This window comes from Kogia breviceps, chromosome 5 (assembly GCF_026419965.1).
Source record: "Kogia breviceps isolate mKogBre1 chromosome 5, mKogBre1 haplotype 1, whole genome shotgun sequence".
Lineage (NCBI taxonomy): Eukaryota > Metazoa > Chordata > Mammalia > Artiodactyla > Physeteridae > Kogia > Kogia breviceps.
This window is the reverse complement of record NC_081314.1, coordinates 68,319,782-68,337,869: the sequence shown is the minus strand read 5'-3', so window position 1 is coordinate 68,337,869 and position 18,088 is coordinate 68,319,782. Positions and strand designations below refer to the sequence as shown.

Sequence of the window (18,088 nt, the reverse complement as noted above, 5' to 3'; positions counted from 1 at the left end):
TGGAAATTAAAAAAAAGAATCTTAGAATGTTGAAGTCTTTTCTAATTAAGAAATCCAGAAGCCAAAACAGGAGAGATTGATAAATCAAACTGCTTAAAAGAAAATCTTGACGTGGAAAAAACCTCCACCATAAGAAAAACAACAAAAGTGAAAAGTACCTATAATTCATATACACGAAAGGATAATCTCCTTAATATATAAAATACTCCTGTAAATTGATAAGAATAAAAGATCAGAAAGCTTAGTAAAGGATTGGAGTAGTTCACAAATAAGAAATTACAAATGCTTCATAAATATATGAAAAAACGTACAACCTTATTTATAATATTAGAAGAGGAATGCAAATTAAAACTGCACCTAAGACACTGTTTTTTTACCTATATGGTTGGTAAAAAAAATCCCAAAGTTTTACACATTTTATTGCTGAGACTGAAAAAACACTCTTACACATTTCTTTTGGGAACATACATTGGTATAATCCCTAATGAGGACACTTTGATAATAATTACCCAAATTACAAATGATCCCACATTTTTACTTTATCTTATTTACTCTTTACTCTTATTTACTCTAAAATTACATGCAATTTTAACATATGCTATTTTTTTGGTTTTAAGTCTAAACGTTACTAGTAGCCAATTTTAAGAATGGAAGAAAAGCAACTATAGGGAAATATACCAGGGTTTTTTTTTTTTTTTTTTTTTTTTTTTTTTTTTTTTTCTGCCAGGACTCGCAGCATGCAGGATCTTAGTTCCCTGACCAGGGATTGAACCCGTGACCCCAGTAGTGGAAGCGTGGAGTCCTAACCACTGGACTGCCAGGGAAGTCCCAAGGGAAATATACTGTTAATAGCAGAGATTTGTAACCTCAGAGGAAAAGTTAATAAAGATTAACTCCTCCCCCCAAAAAAGCATAGTCCATCAGGACTGTTTAATAAAAGGGCAAACAGCCCCATACACCTCAAATAGGTCTAAATCATATAACTGTATCACAGCAAAGTACATCACTGATATACCCAATGATGGTCTGAGTCACCAAGAATAGGTAAACTTTGTTTAACATATTTTATTCAAGAAGGTGAAAATTATGTAGTCTATTTCAGAAAGACTTTTATACTAAATGGCTATATGAAGTGAACTTTTAGTTTTCCAGAAAGTTCAGCATATTCTCTGGGAGTCCCCCAAACTGATGGCTTACTGAATGGATAATCACCCTAATTCCTTCTCCCCCAATCCTTTTTACCAGGTGTGATGATCATGCTGGGTAGTACCTCAGATTATATGAGACTGAAATCAACCAGAAGTGAGTAATACTTAAGAATATTTTGGGAAAGTAGACGTGTTGAAAGAGGAAAGTGCTAACAGGGTGAAAGTGGGAACAGGCTTTCTGGTTGGCACAGATGGCACCACTCACCATATATCGACTTTTTCAGAGACAGGTTCATTCCGTATCACCTCGGGCGCCATCCATGCTACTGTGCCAGCGAAGGACATCTTGGTACTTTTATCACTAAGTTCCTTAGATGTACCAAAATCTGAAATTTTTACTGCATCTGTGTGAGTCACTAAAACACTTCAAAAAGAAATAAAGAAAACATCCAGATCATTAGTATTGATGAAAATCACGACTAACTGGCAACTGAAGATTTTGTGTACTGCCTCCTACCTTGCAGAATTCAGCTCCTGAGTTCCAGTACTACTGGGGCATTAGCTACACACCACAAACAGCATCATTCATACTTGTGAGGTAGCATAGCATAGTGGGCTTTCTACATCTGGTTTTATCCTGCCTCCACCACTGCTAACTGTGTGACCTTTGCCAATTACTTAATTCTTCTAAGCCAGTTTTCTCATCTGTAAGATGGAGACAATTCAAGTCACAGTATCTTATCCACAATTCAAAAATCTCCAAAAATTCTTTATAAATATTTTTTCATATATATAAAGCAAACTCAATTTATCCCACTTTGTGTGACTGTCAAAGGTTTTGCTGCAGATTTATGAATGTGGCTGATCATAGGATGTGGCCCCAGACTTCGCTGGGGGTGTAAGGTAATGCCCTATGTTACATTTCTGAAATTATCTGACTCCAAGAGCTTTGGATGAGGGATTATGGGTCTGTAATAATGGTCTCATAGAATTTTCATTTGAACTAAATGAGGTAATATATGTAAAGCACCCATCTCAATAAACATTGGTTTTCATCCTTGCTGGTCTCAGACAACTCAACAGGAAAAACACTTATTTTATTTTATTTTATAACTGTTTTACAGTAGTGTGTTAGTTTCTCCTTTACAACAAAGTGAATCAGTTATACATATACATATGTTCCCATATCTCTTCCCTCTTGCGTCACCCTCCCTCCCACCCTCCCTATCTCACCCCTCTAGGTGGTCACAAAGCACAGAGGTGAACTCCCTGTGCTATGTGGCAGCTTCCCACTAGCTATCTAATTTATATTTGGTAGTGTATATATGTCCCTGCCCCTCTCTCACATCGTCACAGCTTACCCTTCCCCCTCCCCATATCCTCAAGTCCATGCTCTAGTAGGTCTGAACACTTCTTTTAAAACACTGTTTAAATGATGGCCAACTAAAATCATGCATGGGACCGTGACACAAGGGATTCATTATTATAAAAGGCTAATAAGTATGCTGGGATTCTATTAATGTTGATAAGGAAAAGCAGGATTAAATTTAGGCTTAGGTAGATTCCACACAAGTCATGTTATACTTGTTACAGTAGTGATCTGGGTTGTGACTTGGGGCAAACTGCTTTTGCTAGCCTTAAAATGAATAAAATCTAGTACCAGTCAAATCCAGAGAATTAGCATCCACACACACTAGACTGAATTCACTTGAAATAACCTGTTTAGAACTTTAGAATGTTAATGAGTTAGGGTTTCAGAGGCTTAATGATATAGAGACTTAATTTTAACAAGAAGTCTTAATACTCAAATAGTATCAGAATCGAGGCGGCTAGAAAACAGAAAACTTCTCAATCTATCTCCTTCCTCCTCTATGTGAACCAGGAACTTGACATTTGCCCCCCTCCCCGCCAATGTCAGATGGCTCTCTACCAAACAGTTCATTGCTTATGATTACTTTAGAATACCTACATCCATATCTTAACCCTGGTTTTGTATGTGACATGTAAAATTTACATAATTTAGGAATTTTGATTTAATCATGTTAGTCTTGGTGAAAATGCGTAAGGATTAAAATATCATGGGATATCTGAGATAACTCAAGAATTGATGGTATCATATATGCTGAAAATAAAAAAAGGTGATAAGCTCCTAGTAAGAAAAACACTAGAAGCTTCCTCTTCTGCCTCTTTTGTTCTGCTCATCATGGGACCTGTTAGTTAGACAAGAGGGAATAGACATGGGAGGAGACTAGAGAAGATACAACGTTGGGAATTTTGTGAAGTCTTCTGAGACAAAGTTGTGGTCACACAGCCTAAAGATTTAACGTAGGTAATGAAATCTCTCTTTACAGCAGAGTGACCTTTGTCTTCTCAGTGTCAGCTTGGAACCCAAAGAGGCCAAGGCTGCTGGAGGTTCGGGATGGTACTGATAGCACAGGGAAAGACTTACTGGGTAACATACTTATTGCTCTAATTTTTATTTTTTTATTTTATTTTTTAAAAAGATTTATTTATTTTATTTACTTATTTTAGGCTGCATCAGGTCTTAGTTGCAGCACTTTGATCTTCATTGAGGCAGGTGGGATCTTTCGTTGCGGCGCGTTGGCTTCTCTCTAGTTGTGGAGTCTGGGTTTTCTCTCTCTAGCTGTGGCGTGCAGGCTCCAGGGCATGTGGGCTCTAGTTTGCGGCATGCAGGCTCTCTAGTTGAGGTGCATGAGCTCAGTAGTTGTGGCGCGCGGGCTTAGCTGCCCTGCGGCATGTGAGATCTTATATCCCTGACCAGGGATCGAACCCATGTCCCTTGCATTGTAAGGCAGATTCTTTACCACTGGACCACCAAGGAAGTGCCTGCTCTAATTTTTAAATGACAAGAGTTAAAGAGAGTAGCGTGTGATTTACATATCCTAAAATTTCCTGAATTCTTCCTCTAAAATTAATTCTTTTTTTTGTTTGTTTGGCTGCTCTACCTGGCTTGCAGGATCTTAGCTCCCTGACTAGGGATTGAACCTGGGCAGCCACTGGACTGCCAGGGAATTTCCTAAAATTAATTCTTAAGGAGAACAAGATGGTTAAGGAGGTCATTCAAAGAGGTATTCGGCAAGTATTTTGTGTACTTCATGTGTATGCAGTGGATGACAAAAGCAACAGATTGTGTGAAAAATGTGAACAGAAGGAATGAACACTATAATAAAGTTTATTTGCAAGTAAAGCAAGAAGAAGGTTGTTCAGCGAGTTAACGACTATAATAAACATTGTTGAGAACTATGGTGATAAATAAGAGCTGCTTTGAAGTTGATAATCAAGGACAGATTTGTATCTTCCATGCAGAAGAGGTGGATTAATTGTGAATCCCTCATCTTCACATGATGAGGGAGAATGCAGAGGTCTGTGGTCTAAGTTCTGGGTTCAAGTCCTAGCTCCATGATTTTGGGCTCTGAGTTCTAGATTTTCTTATATAAAATGATAAAATGATATTTGTTACATCTATTCCATACATTTTTGCTAAGATCAAAGGAGATGTGATCATGGATATTTTAAAATGTTGTAAACCATGAAAGCACTATGCAAATATGTTTTTGGAAAAAGATTAATTCTTCTCTGCTTCTCTAAACAAAAATGTGGTGGGAAATAATGAAAATAATGTTTAAAAATAGGAGTTACACTGAAATATACCATTTAATCCATTCCTTTCCTTCCTTCATGCATTTTGGGGAACTGAATAAACATTCCTCTTGAAGTGGTTATTGGTAGCCGAAGAATCACTTTGAAAACAGGTTACTAGAAACAGCTCTGCTTCTCTTAAATAACCAATTTATATTATTTAGTGGACACTGTGAACCTCGTTACTATTTGTTTCCTTCTTTGCTTAGACTCTAGGAAGCTCAAAGCCAAATTCATAAGCCACCTCTAACAACTGTACAGAATCTTATGGCATACATTTTGTGAACAAGCTTTAGTTAATGTTTTTACTTTCCCTTTGCCTCTATTTCTTATCCATTTTTAACCTGTTGTATATATTTCTGAAGCTCAGTTTTTAAAGAATTGGTTTTCTGGGGGGAACACACTAGGAAAACAACAAGTCAAGCCTTCCAGTGGGAAAGTCTGGCATTAATTATCTGAGATGATGGAAAGTGGATACTTTAGTTAATATATTTTGTTTCATAGTTGTACAATTAAAAGGCAACAAAAAGGGAAAACTACTGTCAGGTGCCTGGACATATCTGCCATATAGGTAAGTAGGTTAACAATAATCCCCCAAACATGCAAATAGAGTTATCCACTGTGCTAATTTAAACTGAACTGAAAATATGATGTTCAAAAGCTTCAACTATGGTTGATAAAATTCCATATTTCAAAACAATAAAACAAAATGGCTGAAAAAGTAGCTCCAGAACTCACTTAGGTGATTTGAGATCACGATGAATAATTTTATGGAGGTGTAAATAATTCATTCCACTTGCAATTCCTGTGGACCAATCTACTAGCAATCGAGGTGTGATCTTCCTGCCAGCTCGCAAAACCTCATAAAGTTGTCCATGGGCACAGTATTCCATGATGATACAGTAACATGGGGCCTGAGTACAAACACCCCTTTCAAGAAAACACAGACATGTACATGAGTACACACATACATATAAACATACATGTATACATATTTATATTTTAAGAATATTTAATAAATTTAATAATTAAGACCAGTTCTCTGTCCAAATTATTTAAAAATGCATATATTTCCTGATCCTTAAATTACCATTTAAGTCCCTCTAGTCTACCTGTTTCTTTGTTATACACATAGACAATTTTAGTTTGTTTTGTTCACTTTAGATATCTATATGCTATGCTATATCAGTGCTTTTTCTGTGGGAACCTTCCATTCTAGGACAAAGAGCACCTTTCCCTGAGACTTGTGTAGGCTGGATATTTTAGATTGTTAAGAATAATTTAAATATCTTACTTTAAAAATTAAATGGAAAGTTTTATATATAGTGTACAGAGAGGATTCAAATAAAATATTGCTATTTTTACTATTTGTTGAATTTCAAATTACTCAAATTTAAGATAACTAGACTGAGGACCAAAAGAATCAATTTTCTATGTTATAGAGTAGCTGAAAAACATTTCTGTTTAGAACAAAAATAATGTTACACAATGTATTATACACCTATGCAGCCTCTATTTTCATCAATTCCTACATCTTCTATGAAGCCTTTCCTGATTATTCCAGTCTAAAAAAAAATCTTTCTGTTCTCTAATTTCCTATGCTACATATTTGTTTTTTATAAGCAATTTTTCTCTCCCTGTACAGATTATCGGTTCCTTAAAGGAAAAGGTCTTCAAGTTCTTTTCTTTCTACCACATAGCTTAGAAGTTCACAGCAAGTCCTTGACAAATATTTTTTAACTTCACCTGAATGTTCTTTGCTGACAAAGCCTTTGCACAAACAAGTACAGAGGCAAGAGGTAGGAGGAAGGGTACTAACACGAAAGAACATCCTCTATTTGTCAGGCATGTTTACATGTTAGTTAATTGTCTTATTTAATCTGCCCCAAACCATTGTACGATAGATATTATCTTTTCCATTTCTACAGGTAAAGCTCAGCGAGGAAAACTGACTTGTCCTAGGATCATACAACTAATACATGACAGAGCTGGGATTCGAATCCAGTCTGTCTACTTCAAAGCCCACGCTCTTTCCACTTACTACGCTACACTGCCTCCCTTCCAGCTTTTAACAGTTTGTATAGACAAGCATATTGGGGATTCCTATATTAATACTGTTATCCTATAAAAGTGGGAAAATCATATTAGCTCTACTTCACAGTTTTGTTCTGAGAATCAGAAAAGAGAAGAAAAATTACCATGAGCAATTATCTGTGTCTTATTTCTTAATGATACGTACGCCTTCCTCCAAAAGAATATCATCATTCTACCTACAAGACTCCCAGCTAAAGTCCTCAGCCAGCTACCAATTCATGTCCTATCTCTTAGGCTGCCGTAAGTGCTGAAAGAATTTAGAGGTTGTGACTTGTGATCATGTGAAAGTCTTATAACAATGGCAGATTATGAATAAGTATAATTAGTTTTTATTTTCCCTGCCTTGATGTGCCTGTCAAATGCCACAAAGCTATTTCTATTACTCTCCTATCATTTTCTAAGCTCCCCAGAATTCTCATCTTGATTTTTAAAGAAAAAATTTTTTTAAGTTTCTGTTACTTGACTTTCAGGAAACCTCAGTGGAGCACAAGTATACAGCAACAGACAATTTAATTTTTACTACAGAGAAATAATGAATAAGGGCAGAAATAATGTAATGTGCTTAAGAATATCAAAACAAATATTTGTTTGAAACTACTCAGCATCTTACTCAAGTATGTTTTAACTTGTCAGACAAACATTGACATAAAGGGCCTAACAGTGATATGTTATACACTTTTCATCTTTCTTGACTGACAAATGAGAAGCAATCATTCCATCAGCCCTGTACTATGACAAGGCTTCTTAGTAGCTATAAATAGCAGCTCTATAATCACTTCTAATTGCTACCTTTTCTTCCCTTTGGCACTCAATTCCATTAGGAACAGGCAGGTTGGGTTTTCTTAAAAGATTGCTTAAAAATTGGAAGAAAAAGAGAATATAGTATTCCTTTCTTGCACTTCCCTTCTGTACATGGTTCTTACTAACTTCAAAAGAAGCTGAAAGCACAGAAATCAGTATCCAGAGAGATGTACTAAAATCTAATCATGCCTTCATATCTTCCAGACGGTTCTGAATGATTCATTGGCCAAGCAACACATGGCACAGATGGCTGCAAACATAACACTGCACAATGCCTCAAGAGCATGGTGTAATGGGCCAGGGACACAGTCTCACTATTGTTTTCCATGTAGAGGTAAAGACAATTCAAGCATCTTCAGCCTAAAGGGTTGGACACCAACAGAGCAATACTTATCCATAATGCTGAAAACTGTATATGCAGGTAGGAGGGTCAGAGGGTAAAGCGGGGAAAAGACTCAGAGGAAAAAGGAAGAAACAAAAGAAAGGAAGGAAAAATCAAGCTTCTCACACTCATCCTCTGAGGACACATTTCTACCTTCAGTAACCCATGACATCCTGCTACAAGGCCCTCTTACCTGAGACTCATAGCTTAGTTCACTTCGGGAGGCCAAAAAGCCATGCTCATCTACAGAACATTCAGCGTCTCAAACCTAGCGTACCAGTGATTTAAGCTTAATTTAGTTAAATAAAAGCCTCTTCCTTCCATTTACAAGGGTAACCATACTGTAATGATGATCCTCTCAGTGAAGTAAAATGAATGAAAGAAGTGAGCCTCTGACAGACTTGTCTGCTTAAAAATAATCTTCCTATTGTCTTGAGAAACTTATCATCTTGGGAAGGATTATAATTGGCCTCGAGAGCATTTTGTTTTAGTTTCACATCCTCCTGGCCCTCCTAGGGCAACCAATAATAGAATCATTACAGCAACTGAAGTTCCCTCCCATGTCCTCTTCAGGGATGTTCCTTCCACAAGGAAATGAATCCAAGGACTTCATTTAGTATCCCAGTTGAATTCTTCTCTTCTTTTCACACTTCTCTCCCTTTCCATAAGGGGTCTTGTTTGGGAATCAAAACTCAACCTCAATACACATTTAAACCCATTCTACAAAACTTGTACCCATAATTTCTATTCCTTACTTTGGGGATATATTTCCAATTAGAAATTATTGTATGACATGTTTAGCTTTATAATGAGAGTTTTATTGAGGAAAGGATTCCTCTTGGGGGCTGGAGGAAGTCCCTCCTAGGTTAGGAAAGGGAAATATGTAAGTTATTCTACTTTTAGCTATAGGCTTATTGGTCATACTATTTTCCAGAATTGAAATATATATAAATTTAATATATATTATATAAAAATATACCAAGAAGCTCTAATTTCTAATCTTTCTTCCTTCCTAAAGGCTTTCTTTCCTGTTCTTCACCTTTCTTCCTCTTAAGCCACTCATTATTCATTTGTTCAAGCCTAGGGCAAAATTTCAAGGCTGGTAAGAGAAGGAACTCAAGGGAAAAGTACAGGGAGAAGAGATTATACATATTCAGAGCTCAGCACTGCCAAGCTTGGTGCCTTCTACAAATTTACCTCTGAATCTTTCCATTTTGCTAGGGATCCCTGTCAATATTATGAAAATAAGGGACTAAACTAGAAAGATACGTTCACATACTCTTGAAAACAACCACTTTGTGAAATAAATATAGCATTTAACTTACTATCATCACTAATTCTACTATTATTAGATTTAGAAAGCTGAGTGTTTGGCATTTCTTGAAAATGGATCTGTCAAAACCTGAGGCAGGGAGAAATACTCTGAAGGTAGCTGTTATTACAAGTTAATATTTAAGAACGGACACTAGTAGAAACTAGTAAGAAAATACATATCTATTTACAAGGAACTAATTGTTCTCTGATCACTTCAGATGTTAGCTTTGCTTTCTTAACTGAATTTTAGGATGTTCAGGTTATCTTGAAGTAGCCTCTATTATCCTACTGATAATGACATTGATTCAGCAGATCTGACTGCTTGGCAGGAATTCACCTTCTCCCTCTCTGTCCCACATACATCCCTTCCAAGAAGTGTGTGCTCTGGCAAAAAGAACTATTAGACTATAAAATCCTTAAAGACATGATTCTAATATAATAGTTCTTTGGTGCCCTCCCAAAGCGCCTAGCACAGTGCTAAGTCTGTAGAGTATTCTTAACATGTCTTTCAAGGCAGGAACTTAAATGTATATACTGGGGGAAAGAAAATCTCTCTATTTCTTAAAAAAAAAAAAAAAAAAAAAAGCCTTGACCTACTTGAAAGCGATGATGTTAGGGTGCTTCAACTTCCTCAAATGCTTGATATCCGTCTCATTCTGCTCTCTCACTTTCTTGATGGCCACCTCCTCCGCTCGGAACTTGCCCAAGAAGACAGCTCCCTGGGCTCCACTACCCAGCCACTGCAGCTCTGAGATCTCCTCAAATGGCACTTCCCAAGTATCTAGGCACACAAGTGAGAAACAAGCTTAAAGAGATCTCAATGGGCCCTTGTAGAATGCTCAGGGGCCATTCTACAAGGCCACTCTGAAGGGACCAACTTCACCATCACCCAAAATGACCTCTATCCTTTGTCTCTCACCCGGTAACTCTCCAAAAGATATAACCTTTCTATGGGTCTTGATACCATAGATAAGATAGTCACATGTATTAGTTTGTATCAATTTTTAACCAGTGAAATTCAGCAGATCAGAGATCTCCTCCAATATAATCACCTCTGAACAAAACACACCCTGACACTCCCACAGCCCCACCTCCTCACTTGAAGCTTGCATGTTCAGTCAATTCACCTATCTGTCTCTACATCACCATCCCTACCCCATCACTCATTATGTGTTGCTTTATTCCTCTTTGAATTTCTAGTGCAGGTTCTCAGTTAATACTTGCTGAATGAATTTTCAGTGATACTCTCCTAAAGATTTAATGACGTATAATAATTAAATTAGTATTTACCTTTTATTTAGCACGTACTATATGCCAGACACTAGCATAGTGCTTTAGATCTGTCATGTGTTTAATTCTTACAACAATCCTATAAGTCTGGCCTTATTACAGTTATTTAAAAATGAGAAAACTAAGCCATAGGGTAACCATGCCTTAAGTAACTTAATCAAGGTCACATAACTGGTAAGTGGAAAAACAGGGCCCAGGACTCCAGAACTGGCTTGAGTCCAGGGACAGTGTTTTCTCTACTATACCACATTATCTCTCATGAAGTATTTGAGAGAGAGGGTCATTAGTGATGATATATTTACTCATATAGATGCAGTATTTTCAAGTTTCTGTTTTTCTTAAAGTTTAATTTCTTTTTGCACCAAAAATGTAACAGGGGTCATTTCTAAGTGGTGGTATTATTGATGATTCATGTATGTCATTTATCCTTTTCTGTATTAAAAATTTTAAACCATAAGCCTATATTACTTTTTATTTTTAATTGAAGTATAGTTGATTTACAATATTGTGTTAGTTTCAGCCTATATTACATTTAAAATGAATAAAATGTTATTTAAAATAGATCAAAAATTCAATCAATATGTGCTTTAATCTCATGCAACTTAAAAAGACAAACTATAATCCATTGCTTATCTTTTTTTTTTTTTTTTTTTTTCGCGGAACGCGGGCCTCTCACTGTTGTGGCCTCTCCCGTTACGGAGCACAGGCTCCGGACGCGCAGGCTCAGCGGCCATGGCTCACGGGCCCAGTCGCTCCGCTGCATGTGGGATCTTCCTGGACCGGGGCACGAACCCGTGTCCCCTGCATCGGCAGGCAGACTCTCAACCACTGCGCCACCAGGGAAGCCCCATTGATTATCCTTTTTGCCAGTGCATTATCACTGCACTGGTCAGAAATGAACATCAAAGAGCTAAGAGCCCCACGGAGTGAGGAGAAGATGATGACAATGCTAAAGGTTATGAGAGATTCTTGTCAGATCACCAGTCACTTAAAGGCCACTGTTTGCAGAACACTGAACAAAGTCGTGTTGAATCAGTTTTGAAGATATTCTGGTCTTTAAAGCAAATCAGCTTACTACTACGTCAATGAAACAAGAGCAGAAAGAGTAGAAGAGAACTACATTTCCCTCTTTTCTAATTTTCTTTAACAGAAAAGAAATTCCGTAGATGCTTAATAAAATGTGGTTTCTCATTACAAAGGTTAAAACATGACCTTCAAAATATAAATACATAGAGCAGAAAAAATTATAGTGAGGGTGATTAATAGCATGGGCACTTGTCCCATACTTCTGGTATGAGCAGAATTAAAGGTTTCTGCTCTACTGTAATTGAATAGATGCTATACAAAAACAAATCTCTCTACAATACAAATAGCTCACAAATATGAAATCACCAAAGAAACAAATTTGGGTGGAAACAGTAAGTTACAGACGACTGCTTTTAGTATCTTTACAGCGTCTAATGACTTTCATCCCTATAGGCTTATTCATGTGGCACACATAGGACACAGGTATTGATGGCACACTTAGTTTTACTCATTAGGGGTCCAGTGAAGAACTAAACTCAGTGTCATTTTGACCATTCTGGGGGCTGAATAAAGTACTAGCACTGGATTCTGAGCAAGAACATAACTGGGCAATATTTCTCCAAATAACTCTATAAAAGCCCAAGTTACCCTAATTTTTAATACATAATTACTAAAATTAGACAGTCTCTAGCTGTCTTTTTTTCCTATTTACGCAATCTTTATTTACTGTTAAGTTCTAGAAAGCATTAGAAAATACTAGAAAAAGCAGAAAAGCATATATTTTATCTGAAATCCCAGCACATATTCAGTTTTCATCTTCTCTTTTAGTCTTTGTTTATATGTATACAGCTATGTCAGAGTTGTATGTGATGTATAATTTTTTCTACTTTTTTCGTATATTATGTATTCCTCATGTATTTACAGTTTTTATTATAAGCTTAATAGTTACTTACTGTACCCTCTTACCTTTTTCTGTACTTGTGTTTCCACTTTTTTGTTTGTTAAGTTAAATTTGATACTTTTTTCTTTCTTTATATTGCTTCCTCACGTTCAATCCTGAGATTAAAGAGTATAGTTTCCTGGTTCTTGGTATACATTCCAAGTTGCTATCCAAAAGGATTTTTCTAGTTTTTGCTGACAGTAGCAAAGTATGAGCAAGTCTCTTTTACTACAACCTTGCCAGAAATGAATGTTGCCGATTATTTTTTGGTGCTAATTTAATTAGGTATAAAATAGTGTTTTATAAGTTCACACTACTTTAATTGGCAGTGATATAGGATATTTTCTCCACATTTGTTTAATACATCTTCTTTGTATGAATTATCAAATTTATCCCTTGTCCATTTATTTATTAGGGTCTTGCAGTTCTCATAAGCTTAAAGGAGCTTTCTATTTCTTTGATACATACGAAGAGGCTTTTAACAAAAGCATTTTCTTTTAATTTTATTATGTTTTGAACAAAATATTTTTATAGTTGCTTGTCATTTTCTTTGCAATTTCTTCTACTGCCTAATCTATCTTCTAAGAGTGATCTATAGTTGATTTTTTAAAAGTTTAACCTTGGGCTTCCCTGGTGGCACAGTGGTTGAGAGTCCGCCTGCCCGATGCAGGGGACGCGGGGTCGTGCCCCGGTCCGGGAAGATCCCACGTGCCGTGGAGCGGCTGGGCCCGTGAGCCATGGCCGCTGAGCCTGCGCATCCGGAGCCTGTGCTCCGCAACGGGAGAGGCCACAACAGTGAGAGGCCTGCGTACCGCAAAAAGAAAAAAAAAAAAAAGTTTAACCTTTACATCTGAAGTTTATTTTGTTGTATGGTATGAGAACTGATGCAAATTAATTTTTTTCGTAGTGTTATTTAGTGATTCAAAAAAACAATTTGTTAAATAATCCTTTCTTTTTACATCATTTTATAATGTTTATATTGTAATTTACTATATATTTTATAAATAATTCCTATTATTTAGTATTTTTATAAAATGAGAAATAAATGAAGTATTAAAATACAAATGATAGGAGGGAGCGACAAGATAGGGGTAGGGGATTAAGAGGCACAAACTACTATGTATAAAATAAATAACCTACAAGGATATAATGTACGGCACAAGGAATGTAGCCAATATTATATAATAACATTTTTTTATTCTTCTTTTTTAAAAGTTTTTTTTGATGTGGACCATTTTTAAAGTCTTTATGGAATTTGTTACAATATTGCTTCTGTTTTATGTTTTGGTTTTTTGGCCACAAGTCATGTGGGATCTTAGTTCTCCGACCAGGGATTGAACCCCCACCCCCTCCATTGGAAGCCGAAGTCTTAACCATTGGACCGCCAGGGAAGTCCCTATAATAACTTTAAATGGAGTATAATCTTTAAAAATATTGAATCACTATGTTATACACCTGAAATTAATATAATATGGTAAATCAACTATACTTCAATTAAAAAATAAATAAAATACAAATGATAAATATATTTGGCAGTCAAATACCAAAGGTTGATATTATAATAAATAACAAAAATTTCCTTGACCAACAGTAGCTCACGCCTGTGTTAATTCATCTATGTTCAACCAAATCTTAATTGTCCATGGAAAAATAAAGGGGCCAGCATTGGTAATTCAAGAACACAGAGTGTAGGGCTTCCCTGGTGGCGCAGTGGTTGAGAGTCCGCCTGCCAATGCAGGGGACACGGGTTCGTGCCCTGGCCCGGGAAGATCCCACATGCCGCGGAGCGGCTGGGCCCGTGAGCCATGGCCGCTGAGCCTGCGCGTCCGGAGCCTGTGCCCCGCAACGGGAGAGGCCACAGCAGTGAGAGGCCCGCGTACAGAAAAAAACAAAAAAACAGAGTGTAAAGTAATACTTCAACCACCTTTCCATCAATTTTTTTTTTTACTAGAACTGACTACCAGAAGTAAAATTGATTCATGTGATTTAGTCCTCTCTCTCCAGTTCCAATGTCCTGATCGATATCTAGTAGGGAGTCAAGGAACAAGAAAATGGCAGCAAAAAGAACGTTAGCAACAAGTATACACAAATTGGGGGCCTAGATCACTGAGGAACAAGATAACAAACCTTATAATGATGGAAACTGGCTGTGCTCCCTCCAGGGTTAGTCCCAGACTTTCTGCTGCTTTTACAGCTGTCCCATTGGTACTCTTCCCCAGCTTTTATCTTCTCTCTGATTCATCACTATGACTACTATCTTAATTCCAATATCCACCATGATCCCTAGGACTGAGAAAAAGCCACATGCCCACTCACTTTAACACATAAGTTCTCCTTTGTTTATTCAGACAAGTCTATGACAATACTTGCTTTGAGACTGGGAACTATTTGGCAACAAAAGATTTCACATATTACCTTACTTACGCTTCACTACCAACATACTAAATGGGAGATGAAGATATCATTAAAAAAATTTTAATCAAGTGAAATTTCCTCATAATACCAAATGCAGGGACACATCTGCTATATGTACTACCCTTTGGTTGACTGTAATCCAGGATTAAAGATTAGCTCCATGATCCCAGAGCTGACAAGAAAAAAACTACACTTAGTTTCAGGCTAGTGAATCTCTTCTACAGCCCACAGCAACACCTGCTCACGGTAGGATATCCTGTCATTTACTGAAGAGCTGGGCAGCTGCCGTACCCTTGTAAGCTCAAACTGACCAAGGATGTGTCTTATTTGTTCCTGAAATAAGCTTTCTGAAGGTCACATAATCAATCGGAACACAAATTAAATACAAGTTTACAGAACAAGAAAGAATTTTAAAGGCTTCTTTTAACAGACATAGGATGTGTCTGTTAGTCTTCTTTATGAGTCTGAACCTCAATGCTGCGTTTGGATCCTGAGACCTCCAAATTGCCACCAAAATAATTATTAGACTGGACAAGACCCCCAAAACCAAATGAGTTTATCACATAAGCAGATATTAGTAGGTTTTGTGTCTAAGCAGAGAAGAAGGAACTTCTAAAAAATAATAAATTAAGGGTGGGTGGTTATGGGATGACAAGTGATTTTTATTTTCCTCTTTGGATTTGTCTTTATTCCCAATTTTTAAAATAATAAAACTGTTTAACATAGGAGTCCCCAACCGCTGTGTGACAAGGAACAACTCTTTAATTTCCCTGAAACCTTAAGATCATAGAGGGGAAAAAGAGGGTAGAAAGTGCAGGGTATGGAGAGAAAACAGACAGACAAAACCTAGGGATTGAGAAAGAATGCTGTGGTTGACAAATCCTGGAAAGCATACCTGGAATGGACAGATTTACAGGTAAATCCCAATATACTTATGGAGATGGGGTATAGATGGGGAGTCTGGTATTGGTTTAAGAGAAAGTATTTCAGAGTCAAGTTTTAAAAAATTGAAGTATAGCTGATTTACAATGTTGTATTGATTTCTGCTGTACAGCAAAGTGATTCAGTTATACATATATATATACACAATCTTTTTCATATTCTTTTCCATTATGAGTTATCCCAGGATATTGAATATAATTCCCTGTGCTATATAGTAGGACGGTATTTTTTATCCATTCTATATGTCATAGTTTGCATCTACTAACCCCTAACTCCTAGTCCATCCCTCCACCACACCCCATCCCCCTTGGCAACCACAAGTCTGTTCTCTATGTCTGTGAGTCTGTTTTTGTCTTGTAAATAGGTTCATTTGTGCCATAGTTTAGGTTCTACATAAAGGTGATATCATATGGTATTTGTTTCTCTTTTTGACTTACTTCACTTAGTATGATAATTTCTAGTTGCATCCATGTTTCTGCAAATGGCATTATTTCATTCTGTTTTATGGCTGAGTAGTATTCCATTACATATGTACCACATCTTCTTTATCCATTCTGTCAGTGGACACTTAGGTTGTTTCCATGTCTTGGCTACTGTGAATAGTACCACTATGAACATAGGGGTAAATGTATCTTTTTGAATTATAGTTTTGTCTGCATATATGCCCAGGAGTAGGATTGCTGGGTCATATGGTAATTCTATTTTTAGTTTTTTGAGGAACCTCCATACTGTTTTCCACAGTGGTGGTACCAACTTACATTCCCACCACCAGTGCAGGAGGGTTCCCTTTTCTCCACACCCTCCCAAGCATTTGTTATTGGTAGACTTTTGATGATAGCCATTCTGACCGGTGTGAGGTGGTACCTCATTGTAGTTCTGATTTGCATTTCTAAAAGAAAGTATTTCACATCAATAGATGAATGGAGAAAGACAATGTGGTGTATATATATCTATACACACACACACACACACACACACACACATATTGGAATACTACTCAGCCATAAAAGAGAATGAAATTTTGCCATCTGCAGCAACATGGATAGACTTGGAGGGCATTATGCTAAGTGAGATAAGTCAGATGGAGAAAGACAAATACTGTACGATGTCACTTATATGTGGAATCTAAAAAATACAACAAACTAGTGAATATTAAAAAAAAAAAAGAATCAGACTCACAGATAAGGAGAATAAACTAGTGGTTACCAGTGGGGAGAGGGGAAGGGGCAATATAGGGGTGGGGGAGTGGGAGGTAGAAACTACTGGCTGTAAGATAGGCCACAAGGATGTATTGTACAACATGGGGAAGATAGCTAACATTTTGTAATAACTGTAAATGGAGTGTAACCTTTAAAAATTGTGTTAAAAAATAAAATGAAAATAAAATAAAATAATACTTTAAAATATCAAAAAAAGAAAAAGTATTTCCGAAATAGAAAAAATTGAATGCATGGAAAAAGTGGCTAATGGTGACTAATGTCATCTGGCAGTTGTGGAAAAGCTGTCAACAGTCTTGACTAAAATATATGAATACATTTTTAAGGAAGGGTCACAGAATCTAATATTCAGTTATAAAATAAATAAAACAGAATATCATCTCCGGTCCATATTATTCCTTTACAAAATTTCTTGATTTAAGAACTCATAACAACTGATCATTTGCATAAGGCTGCAAAGATATGTATCAAAAGCCTTAAAGCAAAAAATCCTTTGAACCCAGCATTCCTCTTCTAGTAATTTATCCTAAGGAGTAATCAAGATATGTGCGAAAATTAAGGAATGGACACATGTTCACTGCATTGTGGCTTATAATCTCTGAAAATAGTAAACAAATTGTTAAGCAATAGAAGATTGCACTAGAAGTTATCAATGAACTTGGTAAAGTTGCAGGATACAAAATTAATATACAGAAATATGTTAATTTCTATACACTAACAACTAACAATCAGAAAAGGAAATTAAGAAAATAATCCCATTTACAATTGCATCAAGATGAATAAAATAGTAGGAATAAATCTAAGGAGGTAAAGGACCTATACTCTGAACACTATAAGACACTGATGAAAGAAATTGAAG

General features: G+C 36.5%; 1 protein-coding gene across 2 annotated transcripts in view; it reads right to left on the bottom strand.

Annotated features, from left to right (window-relative positions):
* MAP3K13 (mitogen-activated protein kinase kinase kinase 13) overlaps window positions 1-18,088 on the bottom strand; it is a 170,278-nt gene that overhangs the window by 24,877 nt on the left and 127,313 nt on the right. For both annotated transcript variants that reach the window (XM_067034160.1, XM_067034161.1), the window contains 3 exons: window positions 9,997-10,180; window positions 5,547-5,738; window positions 1,414-1,572 (listed from right to left, as the gene is read on the bottom strand). In XM_067034160.1, the coding sequence (XP_066890261.1) occupies window positions 1,414-1,572; window positions 5,547-5,738; window positions 9,997-10,180 (535 nt within the window). The remainder of the gene's footprint in view (window positions 1-1,413; window positions 1,573-5,546; window positions 5,739-9,996; window positions 10,181-18,088) is intronic.